We start from the raw sequence: 18,294 nt of genomic DNA, 5'->3' as shown, positions 1-18,294 counted from the left end.
TCTCCCGCTCACGCGCCTGCCGGCTTCGCCGAAGGTGAAATGCACGCAGGCGAGATCACTTGGCACCTGATCAAGCTAGTGGACTACCCGCACTGTTGACCTCACTGGGGAAGGCGAGCATATCCAGGTAGATCAAGCAAACCTGGAATTTTTACGGGGTTCCAAGAAAATCGATTGGATCATAAGTACATTAGTTCATCGACCCGTGCTCCCACACGAGCTAATGCTTTTAGAAGCTATTGTATTTGAAAATTATTTAAAAATTAAACTTCTAGCTAATAATCAAAATTGTTTACCTACTACTCTCTTATTTTTCAATACTTCGACATAATGATATGTACCTATCTTTGTCCAGTTGTGATTGATTTTTAATTAATAATTACTCTATGCACGTTTTCATCCATATTCATACTTTTTCCATTTTGTATCGCACCTCCAATCTCCCGTACATTATGTTTAGCATACAAATCAATATTTTTCATCGATTCCTCACATACATGTATAAATGGTCTAAATAGTGGAATTCATCATGTGTATGTACTTTAACTTAGTATTTTTATATTAACAATGATATAAATAGGTAATTTTAGAATCATATATTAGTTTACTTTTTAACATTTCTGTATGATGCACATGAAGATAATTAAATTAATATTTAGCCTTTTTACTTTAGCTTATTTTTAATAGCGACACACGTCGATAACATAGATAAAATTTTAGAATGACATTTTAAGTTATGATTTATAATGATGTGTATTAGTAAATTGGATGAAGATTATAGGGTTACTTTAGATTATTTTTTATAATAGCTGAGCTCGGTAATTTAGATATAGGTTTAGAGCTCATTTTTGAATATTTTCATCATGATAGTGGTGGGTAACTTTTTAGAAAATATAATAGATCGATGGTTATGATTATTAGAGTTTAAAGGATTGGTATTTGATGTTTTTAATTTTATGAGAATTTATCTCTTTTTTCTAGCTTGTCTCATGTGAACTAATGCGGAGTCTCTAATGGAAAAAAAATGAAACTACATTGCTACAAAACTGTTACCATAAGCTACCCATTTGTTAAATATTTGAACACAATACTTATATAGATATATACTTAATATCTTCATCCAATTGGGTTAGATTTTAGTTAGTAATTACTCTATAATATTTTTATCCACATTTATAATCTTTAAATTTTCACTTTGCATCGCAGGTATGCGCTTGAATTTGTTTAATGAACCCTAAGTTTGAGATACAATTTTAGCATAGAAATCTATATTCTCATCACTTTATATCCTTATAAATGGTGTCACACCTCATGCGTATAGGATCTTAATTATTATATCGTATACCAATAGTGAAAGATATAGATGATTTAGAATCATATATTGCTGTATATTTCTAATTAAGATTATTTGATTGAAACGTAGGGTTACCTCATGTTATTTTTAATAATGGCATGTGTGGGCAATATAGATGCAAATTTAAGGGGTTACTTTAGCCTACAGTTATTTGATTGAAACGTAGGGTTACCTCATGTTATTTTTAATAATGGCATGTGTGGGCAATATAGATGCAAATTTAAGAGTTACTTTAAGTTAGTGGTAGGCAATTCAGTTGTAAATTAGGAGGTTATTTTAAATATTGTTTATAATGGTATAAGTGGGTAATTTGGATGAAGATTAGGGGGTTACTTTAGTTTATTTTATATAATGGCAGAGGTGGGTAATTTATATATAGATTTAGGTTGTTACTTTAGGCTATTTTCATAATGGTATAGGTGGGTAATTTTTTAGAAAACATAATAGATCTAATGGCTACGATGATTTGAATCTATCGATTGATGGTCGGATGTTCTGCTTTTTTGTGAGAATTTTTAGAATTTCTCTCTTATTTCAGAGTGTCCACCTAGAAATTCTACGTGCCTTTAGCTGAAGGCTTCAAAAGAAACCTCCAAGATGGAGATGGATTTGTTTTCCAACTGCTATATGAAATGGATTTGGGATTACGAAATGCAGGTAAAGAAATCGGACATCGAATCTGACTTCGCCATTCGCCCAGGCTGGCCTGTCCCTCGAAAGTCGAAGGCCCAGCACGGCAGCACCAAGATGCTGCTCGCGCAACCACGACCAGAAGGCGGCTGCAAACAGAAGAGGCACAGTCCAATACGGGCATGGGGGATACTATTAGATGATCGATACGATTCTGTCCAGGTGCACAACGTTGCACGAGCGCACGGTGCGTGCGTGCGCGCTCGCGCTGTAGCCACGTGTTACAAGTAGTAAAAGCCTCTGGCATGATCTCCGTTTTGCGGCACCGATGGAGACTTGGTCATTGGTCAATCAGGCACTCGATCGCACGCCACAATCCAGCTGTCAGATCAGCATGCATGCATGAACGTATCGCGAGTGTGGTCATGGGTCAACGAAGTCTTTGCTCGATCTTCACAACATTTCCTCCATCTCGCGCCGTGCATTGATCGGCCGTCAACTTCCACTCGGCGAATCTACAGCTCGTGATCTTGCAAAATCCGACGCGCACATGCAACTGTGCAGGGCACGCCATCTACTACGAGTACTCCTACTACTACCACGCCGGCGCCGGCCGGCGCCGTGGTTACTGCAGCATCGAGCTGCGGTTTGGCCGGCGGCGTGCGCGGTGCAGCTCCCTTCGACCCTTCCCCCGCGCCACACCTGGGGAACGAACCCTCATTCCCCGAAGCATATCCACATCTCGGGCGCCAAAGCCCCATCCGCGCGCGCGCGCCCAGTTCTGACCCGCGGCGCTGGCTGCTGCATGCCCTGCTCTTGGGAACCTTCCGCGGCCACATGCGTCGGACACCTGTTGCCCGTGGATTGGGCGCGGGAACCCCCGGGGTCAAATCCTCATCCCCATCCGGCGCGCAGGCAGGCAGGCAGGGGAACAAGAACAAGGCGTGCGGCGACCTGACCCGCAGCATTGTCTCTGGAGCCGTGCCCGGAAGCAACTGGACAGCGCAGCGCGCACGGTGAGCGACACACGGTGGCGTGCGCGGGGCGCGCCGCGCCTCGTTGCCTCCCCACGGTCCCCCCTCGTCCTCCCGCCGCGCCAATCTCTGATGCTACTGCACCAGGTGTAGGCGGCACGTAGGATAGGAAAGAACCGTCCGCGAAGTCTCTCGTTCTTCTTCCGTAGGCACGGGCGCAGGGCCTATAAATAACTCTGCCGGGGAGACTTCCACTCCATCACAACAACACACTCACACACAAGGTCGATCACATAGCAGCAGTGAGCTCACGACTCACAAGTTTCCAGGCCCAATTTTAATTAGCGAGTAGTTTGAAGAATTGCAGCAATGGTGTGTCGTGTGCTGGTAGCGGCGATGGTACTGATGAGCCTGGCGCAGCTCTCCGTGGGGAGCAGGAGGCTGATGGAGCTGTACATTCCCCCTGCGAGCGACCAGCTCACGTACCACCACGGCACCGTGCTCAGCGGCGACATCCCGGTGTCCGTCCTCTGGTATGGCAGGTTCACGCCGGCACAGAAGTCGATCGTCTCCGACTTCCTCTTCTCGCTCACCACGGCGCCGGGCGCGGCCACGCCATCCGTCGGGCAGTGGTGGGGCACCATCGACCAGCTGTACCTGTCGAGCGCCGCCACGAACGGCGCCGGGCCGGCGACGCCGACGCGCGTGCTCCTCGACGCGCAGGTGTCCGACGAGGCGCGGTCGCTGGGGAACTCGCTCACGCTGGCCCAGATCGAGGAGCTCGCGGCGCGCGCCGGCGGGAAGAAGGGCGGCATCGCGCTGGTGTTCACCGACAAGGACGTGGCCGTGGAGGGATTCTGCAGCAGCCGGTGCGGCAAGCACGGCGCCGATACCAAGTCCGCCTACATCTGGGTGGGCAACTCCGTGAAGCAGTGCCCCGGGCAGTGCGCGTGGCCGTTCGCGCAGCCGCAGTACGGGCCGCAGGGGAAGCCCCTGGTGGCGCCCAACGGCGACGTCGGGATGGACGGCCTGGTGATGGTCCTCGCCACCATGGTGGCCGGCACCGTCACGAACCCCTACGGCGACGCGTTCTACCAGGGCCCCAAGGAAGCGCCGCTGGAGGCGTGCACCGCGTGCCCGGGCGTCTACGGCAGCGGCGCCTACCCGGGCTTCCCCGGGAACCTGCTCGTCGACCAGACCACCGGGGCCAGCTACAACGCCAACGGCGTGAACGGGAGGAAGTACCTGCTCCCGGCCTTGTACAACCCGGCGACTTCCACTTGCAGCACCTTGGTGTAGTCGAGTCTGTACTCACTCTGTAGTGATGTAGTCTGTACCTGGACACCGTCCATGTTTCTGTACGCTTCCCAAAGTTGTACATATACGAGTTTGTTGGACTTGAAACTTGGAAGAAATGAAACTACTTTGTTCGTTTAAATTGTTTGATGGGCCCTATGCTTTGTCCCCAAAGTTTGAGAATCCTGTCATACCAGCCCAAGGACCATTAATACTGGAAGATCTCCATCCGGCCCAAATAAAAAAACCACGAGCCCGCTGTCGCCAACCAGGATCTGCACGAACCGCCTGATCAGATCTGTCCGCCGCACGGCGGCGCATATGCAACGACGACGGGCGCCGGCGGCCGGCAGCTGACTAGTGGCCGAACTGCCTGTCATGGTAGGCGAGCGAGACGGACGAACTCATGCATCAATTTCAGCAAGGTATCTCAGGTGGCACATAGGGGCTAAAATTTAGCCCCTGTCACATCGGAAGTTTGGACACTAATTAGAAGTATTAAATATTGGTTAATTAAAAAACTAATTGCACAACTTCGAGGCTAAATCGCGAGACGAATCTATTAAACTAATTAGTCCATGAATTGACAATATGGTGGTACAGTAACCATTCGCTAATGATGGATTAATTAGGTTTAATAGATTCGTCTCGCGATTTAGCCTAGAGGTTATGCTATTAGTTTTGTAATTAGCTCATATTTAGTCATCCTAATTAGCATCCGAACATCCGATGTGACAGACTATAGTTTAGCCCATGTCTTCCAAACACCCCCTCAGTCTCGAGTTCAACTTCTTAATCGAGTTCGTCTCTTTTCGCTGAAATTCGCAGTTTAACATCTGTACTGTAGCGCAATCGGCTGCATTACAACTTTAGAAGTCATAGCCGATTCAGCTCTCCTCCGTAGGTAAGGATTTCCTTCCCAGCCGGGCAATGCGAGCTTTTCGTTCACTATTACACACGTGACCTTGCTTGGCCATATGAGACGAGCAATCGAGAATACCAAACACGCCCTAAAATGCCTTTGGCTACTCCAAAAAAAGGGCTTTGTTGCTCCATACGTAGCTGCAGTAACAAGTTTTTTTAATTCACTAAACTTTTGAGAGAGGCCTACTTGATGAAAATGTGTTCTAAAACAACCAAAACAACCAAAGCGTGATATATCATACTAGGAAGCGTGATTGTGAGAGGCCTACTTGGTGAAAATGTGTTCTAAAACAACCAAAACAACAAAAGCGTGATATATCATACTAGGAAGCGTGATTGTGAGGAGGGCATGCTTCCTCGACAGATAAAAAGGGAAGCTACCCAAATCCCCTGTTACGAACCCATAACTATCTTTGAGGCTCAATTTCTTAGGCCAGTCTTAGTGCACGATTTCATCATAGTGTTAACAAGACTGCCATGTCATTTTTTCAATGAAATGAAACTGTCAGCCTCAGTGCAACAGCTGAATGGCACAGTTTCATAGATAGCCTGCAACATTTAATTTTAGCGTGGAGTTACAATCATATGTGTTATGCGATGAAACTATAACATCATTTTATTAAGTTTCATGGGACTTGGTAACTGTGCCAGGTGGGTATCATGGGGATGAAACTTCTCTCCTCACTCCTCATAATTAGGCTTCCAAGTCAGCAAAACTGCTAAAGTAGCATAGAATTTAATGCCTATAAAACTCTTCATGACACTTCACTGAAACTGGCCTTAGGATGTATCTTGGTTGATCAACTGTCCCGTTTCATTTTACCATGCTGTACTTCTCATAAAAACCAACTCCACTCCACCAACTCCAGAAAAATACGGAGCTGTTGTACGTGTTTGGCAGATTGTAGTGCTCCAGCTCCAGAAATATGAGAATTTAGTGGGAATGTTCTAATTTGCCCATGGTGGATAGTTGGTTGTGTTTTAAGCATTAGGAGAGTTGTTATTTTATTTTTTGCCGCTCCCACAGTACTGCCGCTACACTACTTCGTGGAAAAAAATAAAAGCTAGCTCGACAATGAGCATGGCAAGATATAAAATGAGATGTTCCATCCAATAATATTCCAATAACTAAAATGTTCAACAAAATAATATAAGTTATGGAGTAATGCTCCGTGCTTCCTTTGAAAAGGATCCCAAGCCGAGCAAACTCGAGTATGTACAAATAATCATCGTTCAACTACCATTGCTGGAATCCTCGTCGTTAGAGTCCAACTTCCACCATGACTTCCTCCTCGCCTTGCGTGCCAACTCCTCATCACCATCACCGTCGCTATCCTCGAACACCACCTCTTCCTCCTCGTACCTCCACTCTAGCCCCTTGAGCACATCCATGTCCCACCACTTCCTAGACACTGATGGCACAGCCGTCCTGGCCTTCCTGATGATCACCTCCGCCTAGCTGAACCCAACGTCCACCCACCTCGCAAGCCCGGACTCCCCGCCAACCACCACCGATCGCACGCCCCTCTCCCTCGCCACCCGAAGCAGGGAGGCGAGCTCGTCTTTGCCAGACCCTTCGTCGAGCACCTGCTGCGCGTGTTCCCAGAGGGACGCGGCGGGGGTGCGCGTGAGCGCGACACGGACGCCGGCGCGCCCGATCTCGTCGGCGGGGGTGCTGGCAGCGGCGTTCGCGCACACGGTGAGCTCGCGGGTGACCTTCTCGTACTTGAATTGAAGGAGAGCGCGGCAGCGAGGCGTACACGGCGGCCGCCGCGGGAGGAGTCGATGCGGGAGAGGCGCTTGGTGTGCTCATGTGCGTGGATGGCATTGAAGTGGCGCAGCAGGGCGCAGAATCGGCGCGCGTAGACGCGGCAGAGGTGGGTCGTGGCGGCGGACACGGCGGGGGCCAGGAGGCGGTGGCACGGGTGGACGAAGGCAACGGAGAGGCGGAGGCGGCCGAAGGATGTGGTGGCAAGGTGGAGGCGCACAACGGTGTCGTAGAGGGGCAATGTGGTGGGAGGACGCGACGTGGCCAGGTTCTAGTGGACGGCCACGGCGGTGCTCGGCTTGCGGGGTGCCGGTGCCGGAGCGGTCAGATGGAGCGGGAGATGGACGGGGCAAAGGGATGAGAGGGGGGCGACGGGAGCAGTTTGACGTTTTTTTTTCTTTTGTCCAACCGGTACGTTTGTGTAACGAGTGTAATGAGTGGTAATGGTGGTTAAATACTCACCAACTCCATAAGGAGGTCTGAAACTGGAGTTTTGGAGCATGTTTGAAGTACTAAAAAAATGTGGATTTGACCCCTAACTCCACCTCTTTACTGAAGCTGGAGTGGGTGGTGGTAGACATTTGATCGTGAGGTTCTGGAGTTGGTGGAGTGGAATTAATTTTCCTCGAGTGGAGAGAAACCCCCTTAGTCACGCAACACTCCCATTCGTGTGCCCTCAAGAATTCAGGGACACCGAGGGCATGTTTGGTTTGAGTTGCTTATTATAAGCAACTTAAAGTTGTGTTGGCGCTAGAAATCGGTCAACCGAATCCCCAGCGTCTGACACACGACCCGGGAGAATCTGCTTAACTCCTGTTCGGGTGATTGCCCTGGTGCGTTTCGCGCGGCGTGCCAGCCAATCTGACGTGTTGATTGGCAAGGAAGGATACGTGTCAGATCCAAAAGTCACGATCGGCTAAATTTCCGATCTCGAGGGAGCTTATCAGCGAATTAGCCGATTTGCCGTAATAAAGAAATAAGCTATGAAGCAACCGATTACTGTAGCGGCGTAGAAGGAAACTACCGGAGTAATCAGTACAACGCTACAATAACAGCACTAGGAACAGATCTAATCGGCTATATGCAAAATAAGTGAGTTAAATAGCAGAATATAAGGGAAGCCGAAACTGCCGATTCCTAGCTGGATAACTGGTGATAAAACTAGAAAAAACAGGTAAAACCTATGATTCTAGTAAATATCGATAACTAGTGAATAAAACTAAACGAAACAACAGCGATGCGCCCGAAGTTAAAGCTTAGAATTTACTCGGTAAACGGAACTTACAAGATCGGCCGGAGATCAAGTAGATGCAGCCCCGCCAACCCGTACGAACTCGTGAAAAAGAAGAAAGTATTTGGCGAAGTCGCCTGCTTGAAAGTAAGTACGAGGAAATAGTAGTTTGTTGTATTGAGTAGTTGATATGTTTACAGATCTACAAAGGTAGCTATTTATAGCCCCGTACAGGCGACTCCTTATCCGACTAGAACTCTATCCCTAATTCAAATAGAAAACAAATATTTACAAGTATGACTCGTACTAGGTTGGTTATTATACGCTTCATGGGCTGATCCCTTCTTCATCCTCATGATGCTTTCCAAGCCCATACCGGCCCAATTATTCCAACCTCCTAATCGGCCGATTCCTGATCAGCAAAAGGTAACCGATCGGGAACCTGGCGTGTTCGATCCGAACCCCAAGGGTTAAGCGAGGCAGAAATCGTCGGCCGATCCCGTACTGTAGCATCGGCTGATCTTGGACTGTAGCGCCAACCAACCGATCTCGAACTGTAGCGCCATTCGGCCGATTTCCAACTGTATTTTCCCATTTCCTCTCCTCCTGGCGCCGATTTCACTTGTGACGAAATCTGGCGTCAACAAGTTGCTTATTTGAAGTTCAGCTGTTTGGATATCTTTACTTATAAGCATTGAATGAGATGGATATTGTCATATTTGCTACTAATCATTGAGATAAGCATTGAATGAGGTGGATATTATCATATTTGCCCCTAATCATTGAGAGAGAGGGAGGGCAACCAGGCATTCAATGAGGGCAAGAGGTGTAAAGTGCATCTTTTAGTCCCCATAAGCAACTCTTGTGTTGCTTATGTGCTAAAAATAACCAGCCCCATAAGCAACCCAATAAGCAAGGATGATTGGTTTCATAAGCAAATAAGTTGCTTATTTTAAATTGCTTACGTATAAGCAACTCAAACCAAACAAATCCGAATCTATTTCTTGATGGGTCAAAGATGCCAAATTTAGAGCGAGGCCTACGTTGTCTAGTCCGTATCTACTTTTGAGTACAGCATCCATTCTGCGCATTCACCACTGACCAGTGTTGGTTTGACTTTGACCCTTTAACCATCGAGACTCGAGAGTAAAAACACCTCGCAGTAAAGTTCAAATCTCGATAGACCAGTCGAAAGAAAGTTGGGAAGATTCTGCGGTATCCTCGCGCAGCTTTCCCGGCTTCTGTGGGAATCCGGGAGGCACCGCGCCTGCGTCCCTGCCAGCCTTCTCCGCCGAAGCGTCCCATCCACTCCACTGCCATCTCGCAATCAGCAACCCCTTTGCTTGCCTATTCTCCCAGGTCCCCAGCTTTTCCCCGCGCAGAGCCTACCCTCCTCTGGTCATTGAAACAGGCGAAAAAAGCTCGGTCTTTTGATATCGCGGATCGCAGTCAGGCATGGACAGATTCCGGCGCCGCGAATTGAATCCGCTGCCCCGTCGGAACGGGTCGAATTCAATGAACAATAAACAGTGAGCACCATGTCAGGGGCCGGGCGCAGTAATGGCGTTCCATGTTCGCGGCACCCGCGCAGCCCGTCGATCGCCGTTATGGCCGCGCTGCGCTCCGGTTACCGGGATAGTGCCGCCGGACCGGACAACGTAGACCACATGCCATTGCTGGCCTCTGTTTCTGGCTTGCGTTGCAGCTTCAGAACCCCTCCTCTGCCTTTGAACGCGGCGATGTTTACTGCGACGCCGTTCTGGTCGCTTTGACCTGGCCCATGCGTGAAGGCGTTAACAGTGAAGAAGATACTGGTGGTATAGACCAGTGGCCAGAGGGGATGTTTGATGGTTCGATGCCAGGAATAAAGTTCGATTTTTTACCTGATTAGTTTCTGATTCGTTATCTCCTGCCGGCTTTTCACCCTGCGATCCGCTGCCTGCAGCCACCGGATCTACCCGGCCTGCCGTAGTGCCGTGCTACCGCCGGGCCTACACAAGGAACAAGGCCACGAGTGTTTGACCGATCTATTGATAGTCCGATACCGTCAGGCCGGTGGTTCGACGATTCCCGTTATCGTCGTACGGTAGTTGTTGCGAGTAAAGGAGATTCTGAGCCTGGGGTCCTTCCTTTCTGAAAGTGTCTCGATGGCCACCCTTGATGCTTGAACTATCACCCATACCGAGGAGCTAGCGTTTGCATTCTTCGGCTGGAAACTGCTTACTGAAGGATGGGTTGCTCTCAGAGGCCCAGATGCGTCATGCATGCAAGGTCGCCAGCCTACTCCGGCTCTGCTGGGAGCACTCAGATCATGGACCATCCATGGCATCGATCATTGGGGATCTAAGCTGTTCTCGAGCTAGCTTCATTGGCCTCTGTCTTAAACTTAGGTCCTATTTGTATACGTTTTTCCTAGCCACGCTTGGATTATAATCTAAACGAAGATTTTCTCCCTTCTCGCTTCTCGTAGTTCAAATCGTTGAAGCGGCTTACCACATAAGTGATTCTCGCTTATTTCCAAGCAAAGCGTTTGGCGGGATTCTCGCTTATTTCCACCGATAAACCGCTTATGAGCGGATACAAACAGGGCCTTAGCTGCTTCAGCTAGTGCAGATGGCTGATGGCAGCCAGCATTGGTCACTTGGCACTCATCAACTTCGTACAGCCTAGTCCTTTGCTCCTTCTCCTTCGCCATCACCTACTACATCCCCAATTTTCAAGCATCCCGTGAGGCGGCGGCATTGTTCATTGCATAGCCGATTTCATTCAATTCATACGTTCATTCATTGTGACACGACAGTCGGCCGAAGTGTCAAGCCCGGCCATGTCCCCAAAACGATAGCGACTGTCGTGGCGCCATTCAATCCCCTCCTCCCCTCGTTTCACTCCTCGAAAAGCGACTCGAGCCGAGGGATAGAGAGATGACGCGGTAGAATGCCATGCCACTAGCATGGGAGACTGTGCTAAACCAAATAGTGATAGGCTTACAAGGTGGTCACCAGCAGCCGTGTCCTAGCTGTGCCCTCCATCGTGCCGTGGCATCCCCCAGCCCGTTTGTACATATACGCCCATGCCACCACGGTCACCACGTTCCTCTGCTCTCCCTCCCATCGCAGCCTTGCCCTCCATAGGCCACTGTGACCAGCTTCTCTTGCGTTCCTGTGGCGCCATCTCGCTGCTCATCTCCATAGCAAACCTCAGTAGCTTACCATAGTAGCTCAAGGAAACCACACCTAGCTTCCGGCAGGATCTCCCTGAGCTTTACTGCGAGCGTTCATTGATGGAAGAGCCTGCGCGAGACAGGAGCTAGCTCACAGATAATCTCGCTCCAAGAAGCTTCCCTGCTTCCCTTTGCTGCCCTAGATCGATCTGGTGCCCAAACACCTTTACTTCCTGGCTGTACGAGATGGTCTCATGGCCGTGAGCTCACCTCGCCGGGCACTCCTCGCGGCCGTGTTCTTTGGCTTCCTCCTCGCCGCCGCGACCTGCATCCGCACGGCGACCTTCTCCTCTTCGCAGGTACGACACCATCTCAGCACCGCTTCAATTCTTGCAGTCACACTTTTCTTATGGTACCTTGTCTAGTGTCCGTCTCTGACAGTGCGTCGCGTTTTTTGAGCTGTGCAGAACCTGGCGGAGGACAAGTCGCGGCTGGGGTCGACGCCGCCGAGCTGCCACAACCGGTGCAGCGCGTGCAACCCCTGCACGCCCGTCCAGGTGACTACCGTGCCGGGGCTCGGCCGCTCGGCCCGCGTCACCGACGACACGGTGGCCGCCTTCTCGCGCTACTCCAACTACAAGCCGCTGGGGTGGAAATGCCGCTGCGACGGCCGCCTCTACGACCCCTAGCGTGCCGCCGCTTCCCTTCTCCATGGCGCCGCGGCAACTCGTGCACTCTGCTCCCTCCTGTGAAAAGACTGGAGGCCCAACACAAGTGTGGTCTGCTCTCGGTTAGGTAGCTCCTCTGCTTCCAAGATTCTTCATCTGTTCGTGCCCATGGTGGCTAGCTTCACAAGCTTAGATCGAGCTTGCTGCCTTGGAGCTTGTACTGGCCGTAGCCGTAGCCATATTTTTGCTCTCCGCTAGCTGAAGCAATTTAAGGGTTGTTTGGATACAAGGGATAAAGTTTAGTCCTATCACGTCGGATGTTCGGATGTTAATTAGGAGGACTAAATATGAACTAATTATAAATTGATTGTAGAACCCCTAGATTAATTCGCGAAATGAATATATTAAACCTAATTAATCCATCAATAGCAAATGGTTACTGTAGCATCATATTGTCAAATCATGGACTAATGAGATTTAATAGATTCATCTCATAAATTAGACTCCATCTGTATAATTAGTTTTATAATTAAATTATATTTAATACTTCTAATTAGTATCTAAAATATCTGATGGGATAGACTAAACTTTAACCTCCGGAGCCGAACAACCCCTTTACTCGCGTGTAAAGAGTGATTGGGGGGCAGTAAAAATTCCAGCACCACTGCTAGTAGTGCTCAGTGCTCTGGTAATGGCAGGTTATAAAAGGCAGGCCTGCATGGCAGCATGTGACTCGGCTCTGACGGCTGTGCAGGTAGCCTGAATCTACCGCTGGATCGCAGTGCTGCTGCCGCTGCCGATCCGAATAGCTAGCGTACGTACGTCGTCGTCGACGCTCGACAGGGCCCCAGTATTTGCCGGCTGATTGCGCTTGTAGCCTTGCGTGACGTGTGGCCGCGCGAGCGAGACCCATCAGGGGTATAGTACGGTGCGCCTGAACCTGATCATGATGTGATTTTAATCTGCTGCCGCTGCTGCTGCCTGTTCCCTGAATAACTATCGTTTTCGCTCCCGAGAAACACCTTTGACTAAATATATATATATATATATATATATATAAATATTAATATTAATATTTATGATACAAAATTAATATGATTGGATAGATATTTGAATCTAATTTTTTTAATAAATTTATTTGAAGATACAAATGACATATTTAGGGATGACGAAAGGAGTAGTTATTGTGAAATGTGACCATCATCGCCTCTGTAGTGTCTGTAGTCTGTACGGCTCTGATGGATCGCCATGTGTTGGGTTTACTGAGATGTCTCCCTCGTGCCGAGCCGCTCGTATGGGAGGGATCAGGGATCCCCGGTGTGGTGTGGGGCTCGTGGCGCTTTGGAGGTAGCAGCAGCAGCTTGCATGGGGGCGTTGCTCTTGTCGGGCTCGCGCGCTATGTAGCCTGTAGGATGTCGCTGTGTGTGCGGGGTCGGGGACGTGGGGTGGGGCGCTCTGGAATTCTGGATCCCCCGGTAGGGAGTAGGGACGGTGCAGGTGACCCCTGACATTGTTGGTTTTCAAAATTCATGTTTGATGCGGGAGTACTGGTGCTCCTCACTAATGATTTAGTGGCAGCGCGTGGTTGGGATCGGAAATGAGAAATTTGAACAGGTGCTCGGTTTTTGTTGTGAGAGGAACTGTCAATGCTTGATTGTTCTGTGGGGACAGGTTTGTCCGCCTTCAAATCTGGCATTTGTTGTTGCGTTCGTGGGTAGGTAGTTGTTGGGCCCAACCTGGATGGGCTTACTGCCTAGCGTTTGGTAGCCTGGATTTTTTTTTTGCGATGTCGGCCGTCAATTTGCAGTCGCTCATCATCGTAGCATACGGCCCAAAACGGCTATCATGGACTGGGCCCTTTCAAGAGCCCAAAGCGCGGCTCATTTGTTAGTGTTTTTTTTGCTCTTTTTATCAAAGCTACTATTAAGCTGCTCCGAGCACAAGTACCTACCACGGCACAAATTTCAATATTTCAGCATGGTTTGACTTGGTCCTCCGGTCGTGTGCGGTGTGCCATGCCCATGCGTGAATCATGCACGAGGCACTTTTTAATGTATGTACGGCGGAAAATATCGACCAATTTTACTTCTTAATTAATAAAATGCTTGGGCAGACAGATTCTCGAGGGAAAAAAAAACTACATCGAGCAATTTCATGTGACCTACACTGCCTGGAGATGGGAGCAAATCGAGATGGCCAGGGAGACAGATCTATGCTGCCAAACAAAGCCAAACTGCTGTCGGTTCTGATCCGGTGATCTTGATCTATCCAATAATAAATCCACCCCATCAGATCCGGAGTAGTAATGGTGAGATGCTATCGTTCCAAAATACGGTGACAAGTAATTTCCACTCCTCACAAAACAACTTATGGAAATGGTGAGATGCTGTCGTTCCAAAATACGGTGACAAGTAATTTCCGCTCAAAATATACCAAATTTTATAGATCCATATGTTTGCATTAAAAACCCGTAATTAAATGTTACGACAGATATTCTGGAGATTATTATTACAGTTTTTGCCTAGACTGGTTAACGGTCAGCTTCCGAACAACCTTCCGAAAACAAAGGAGTAAAGAAGTTGTAGACACACGCATACGATCACGCCAGAACTACACAAATGTTGCAACTTGCAGGTACCTCGAAGGTTCGAACCAAATAATCCTCCACAAAGAAAAATGAAAAGTAAAAGTAAATTACACGCACCATACAACAACTTGTCAGGTGGTTGCGGATGGGTCCAATAACTTATAAATACTTAATTTAGTGCAATAACTTGACAGTTGGGTGCACGTTGATCCAATAACTTGTAAACTACTTAATTTAGTGTAATAACTTGGCAAATTAGTGCACTTACGGTCCAAACATTATAACGGCAACGTATTAAGCAAAGTAGATGGACATGTAAATTTTCTTCCAACCAATAATTCTTAATTTTTGTCACTAAAAGTTGTTGATCGTGATCAGGCTGTTGTTTTTCAAGTGTGTATATAAATTACTTGTTCATTAGTTAAAATTGAATAATATTTTAGAATTACATAATTAGCATTACCGAAAGATTAAAGTCCAAAAATCAGATCATGTGACATTAGGTTTTTTCTGGATTCTACTCATGTACTCAACATTTTGTATACAAACATGTTTGTCTCATTTTTTAGCTCATTTTTCCTTTCTAAGCAAGTACATGAGGCTTTAAAAATATTTATGCCAAACTCCTAAAAGGTATTGTTAGTATGTATTAATATATTAGTATTTTGTGTAGCTGAACAATGGATATAATCAAATATTTAAAAAACAATGAGGGTGAACTTATCAATATCAAATATGAAATTAAATATTCCCAATCAAAATTAAATCATTATATAAAATAATAAATAGGAAGACATAGCATTAATTTCCTGAACACTAAGAGTTTTAATCTTGGTCAAATACAGTACCATTGCCATTGCGACGTGAATATCCATGGTCAAATAGTCCTCAATAATTTGTTCCGATGTGTAGAATTAGCAAATATGTTGCTTGTTATAACATTTAGACTGCGGATGCACCAATTTATCAAGTTATTGCGTTAAATTAAATATTTTGCAAGTTATTGGACCAATCTGCACCCACCCTATCAAGTTATTGTATTAGATTGAATATTTTACAAGTTGTTTGATCAATCTGCACCCACCTATCAAGTTATTATATTAGATCAAGTATTTTACAAATTGTCGGACTAATCTGCAGCCATGTGACAAGTTGAATAAATAGAGAGGGTGTCAGAAAACCTCCGGTCCGTATCAGTGAAGGCGTATCGTAATCTTCAGATCCTGACACTTCACTCAAGTCTCCTAGCATCTTGACATCGCCTGGTACCACCCGTTAGTTGTGCCTTCAGTCCGATTCAGTGCATGCAGACAAACTGCACCAAGTGAACAACTTGCCAATATTTACCAAGATAAGCATAGCCATTTGTCTCGGAGTTATACGATTTAAGGCTTGTACATTATTGGTTTGCAGTTTGCACAACCACACTAATTTGTTTGTTACTCCCCGAACCAAACGAAAAGAATTACAAATGACACTGACAAAAACACATTAGAAAGTTGAAGCCCTGCTGCCTAGTTCTTGGGGAGGAGCACGTCGCGGACCAGGTCGTCGAAGTTGCGTTGGGACGCGCCGCCGGGCTTGGCCGCCTCGATGGCCTTGTCCCTCCACTCCCGAGCCTTTCTCCTCATCTCCTTCCCCTGCTCCCCCTCCATGAGCTCCGTGATGAGGCTCGCCACGGCGTCGCGGCGGACGTTGCTGTCGATCTCCATGCCGACGCCCCACTCGCTGCACTGGTACCGGCAGTTGGTCTGCTGGTCGGCGAAGAAGGGCCAACTGATGACGGGGACGCCGCCGCAGATGGTCTCCAGCGTGGAGTTCCAGCCGCTGTGCGTCAGGAACGCGCCGACGGCCGGGTGGTTGAGCACCTCCTGCTGCGGGCACCAGCTCGCCATGAGCCCGCGGTCGGCCGTCGCGGCGAGGAACTCCGGTGGCAGCACGGCGCTGTCGCCCTTGACGAGGTCGCGGCGGATGATCCACAGGAACTGCCGGCCGCTGTTGGCAAGCCCCCACGCGAACTCCACCAGCTGCTCGTTGGTCATCACGGTGATGCTGCCGAAGTTAACGTAGACGACGGCGCCGGGGTCCCTGCCGTCGAGCCACCGGAGGCACTCCTCCTGCTCCTTCCACAGGCTGAGGCTGATGGAGGAGCGCGGGGTGGGCGGGTCCTCGCGCGCCAGCAGCGGGAGCGGGCCCAGCGTGTACACCTTGCGCGCCAGGCCCAGCGACTCCATCGCCGCCACCGCCTCGCCCTCGAGCTCGTCGAATGTGTTGAAGATCACGGCCGACGCCCCCGCCGAGCGCCCCGTCTCCTTGAGGACGTAGTGCACCATGAACTCGTCCGGGTCCGTCGTGCGGATGAAGCTCGGGAAGTCCCGGAACCTCATGTTCCGGAGCCCCGGCACGTCCTCCACCGGCGTGTCAAGGAATCCGTTCGTCAGCTGCTCGACATCTGCGCGCAGAAATAACAAGTTCAAGTCAGATACGGTTGCTCGGTCACTCACTGAAGCATGGACGGGTGCAATTAATGGCACATTTACATAACGTTCGCGGCAGAAAAGTTTGACGCACCTTTGAGCGGGGCGAGGCCACGGGTCATGAGGAGGCGATAGTGCTGGTAGCCGAGGAAGCTGATGGTGCTGGCGGTCCAGAGCTGGACGTAGGGGAGGCCGAGCTCCTTGGCGGCGTCGATGGAGAAGCCCATGACGACGTCGGAGACGACGCAGGTGACGGGCGGGTGGCCCGTGGCGGGGTCGTTGAGGGCCGCGAGGAGGCGGCGGAAGGGGCCGAGGCAGGTCTCCGTGGTGGACTTGCAGAGGGAGGGGATGTCCTGCGTGACGTCGTCGTCCTCCGACGGGGGTAGGCCGTCCGGGATGGTGGCGAAGCGGAAGCCCGGGACGCCGGCCACGGCCGCGGCGCCGCGGGTCCGGACGAGGCGGGCCTGGTTGTACTCGGTGTTGACGAAGGTGACGTCGAAGCCCCGGGCGTGGAGCAGCTTGGCCACGTTGAGCATCGGGGTGATGTGGCCCTGCGCAGGGTACGGCAGGCACACGGCGTGCGGCTTGCTCTGCGCGGCGCCGCCGAGAGAACCCATGGTGATCTGAGATCTACGGTTGCGTGGTTGCTGGCTCCGGCGTTGGCTCTGCTAGCACTGCTGCGTTGCACGGCGAGGGTGGTAGCTCTGGTCACTTGAGCTGGTTTCTTGGTGATTTTGCTGGGGATGGGGTCAGCACGGGCGGGGCTATTTATAGGCGTCGATAGGATAGCAAGTATGGTGGTGGATGGGCGTTGATAAATCCGGTGAGTACACGATGTCGTCTGCGATTGGGCGGGGATATTTTAATTTTTGTCGGTTTCGGCTCCTTCCTGGGTGGAGGCTGGCGATCTTTAGCAGCCTCGGGTCAACGTCGCACAAGCAGCCGGGCCGTGATCTTCTGCGCACCCTGCAGCAGGCAGCAACGCCATGTCGGCGATGCGATCTGGGAGCTTCGCCCGCGTGCGCGGCGTGCGAGCCGCGCGTCTGGCTGCCCGGATCGGCGGCTGCGCCATGCAAGGTCGGCGCACGCTGCCGGAAAACATTCGGTACGCGACCACGCGGGTGTTCTTTGACGGCAAGCAAGCCCTCGCCAGCCAAACCGGACGCGCGTTCTCATCATCGTCTCTCATGAGAGTAACGAGCCGTACGCTGAGCTGCTAGGCTAG

The 18,294-nt window shown here is 49.6% G+C and overlaps 3 protein-coding genes and 1 pseudogene across 3 annotated transcripts; 2 read left to right on the top strand and 2 right to left on the bottom strand.

The window, feature by feature from the left end:
• The first annotated feature begins 3,198 nt into the window (after window positions 1-3,198).
• LOC117860170 (protein EXORDIUM) lies at window positions 3,199-4,396 on the top strand. The gene has a single exon (XM_034743417.2). It carries the CDS (start codon window positions 3,328-3,330, stop codon window positions 4,255-4,257), a length of 930 nt encoding a protein of 309 aa, XP_034599308.1. The 5' UTR covers window positions 3,199-3,327; the 3' UTR covers window positions 4,258-4,396.
• A 2,015-nt stretch (window positions 4,397-6,411) lies between these two features.
• Window positions 6,412-7,448, bottom strand: LOC117856671 (uncharacterized; annotated as a pseudogene).
• A 3,645-nt stretch (window positions 7,449-11,093) lies between these two features.
• On the top strand, window positions 11,094-12,386 carry LOC117838619 (EPIDERMAL PATTERNING FACTOR-like protein 1). Its single transcript, XM_034718719.2, has 2 exons — window positions 11,094-11,696; window positions 11,805-12,386. The coding sequence occupies exons 1-2, from the start codon at window positions 11,592-11,594 to the stop codon at window positions 12,024-12,026; spliced, it is 327 nt and encodes a 108-aa protein (XP_034574610.1). The 5' UTR covers window positions 11,094-11,591; the 3' UTR covers window positions 12,027-12,386.
• A 3,548-nt stretch (window positions 12,387-15,934) lies between these two features.
• LOC117838610 (7-deoxyloganetin glucosyltransferase) lies at window positions 15,935-17,824 on the bottom strand. Its single transcript, XM_034718708.2, has 2 exons — window positions 17,164-17,824; window positions 15,935-17,044 (listed from the first exon to the last, which is right to left on the bottom strand). The coding sequence occupies exons 1-2, from the start codon at window positions 17,684-17,686 to the stop codon at window positions 16,107-16,109; spliced, it is 1,461 nt and encodes a 486-aa protein (XP_034574599.1). The 5' UTR covers window positions 17,687-17,824; the 3' UTR covers window positions 15,935-16,106.
• Between the last annotated feature and the right edge of the window lie 470 nt (window positions 17,825-18,294).

Source organism: Setaria viridis, chromosome 1, assembly GCF_005286985.2.
Source record: "Setaria viridis chromosome 1, Setaria_viridis_v4.0, whole genome shotgun sequence".
Taxonomy (NCBI): Eukaryota; Viridiplantae; Streptophyta; class Magnoliopsida; order Poales; family Poaceae; genus Setaria; species Setaria viridis.
The sequence above is the reverse complement of the archived record's forward strand: the minus strand, read 5'-3'. Positions and strand labels throughout refer to the sequence as shown.

Excerpts from the sequence above, each read along its gene's own strand:
- LOC117860170 (XM_034743417.2), top strand. The coding sequence starts at position 3,328 with ATGGTGTGTCGTGTGCTGGTAGCGGCGATGGTACTGATGAGCCTGGCG.
- LOC117838619 (XM_034718719.2), top strand. The coding sequence starts at position 11,592 with ATGGCCGTGAGCTCACCTCGCCGGGCACTCCTCGCGGCCGTGTTCTTT. Across the intron at positions 11,697-11,804 it reads CGACCTTCTCCTCTTCGCAG|AACCTGGCGGAGGACAAGTC; the intron begins GTACGACACCAT and ends TGAGCTGTGCAG.
- LOC117838610 (XM_034718708.2), bottom strand. The coding sequence starts at position 17,686 with ATGGGTTCTCTCGGCGGCGCCGCGCAGAGCAAGCCGCACGCCGTGTGC. Across the intron at positions 17,045-17,163 it reads TGGCCTCGCCCCGCTCAAAG|ATGTCGAGCAGCTGACGAAC; the intron begins GTGCGTCAAACT and ends TTCTGCGCGCAG.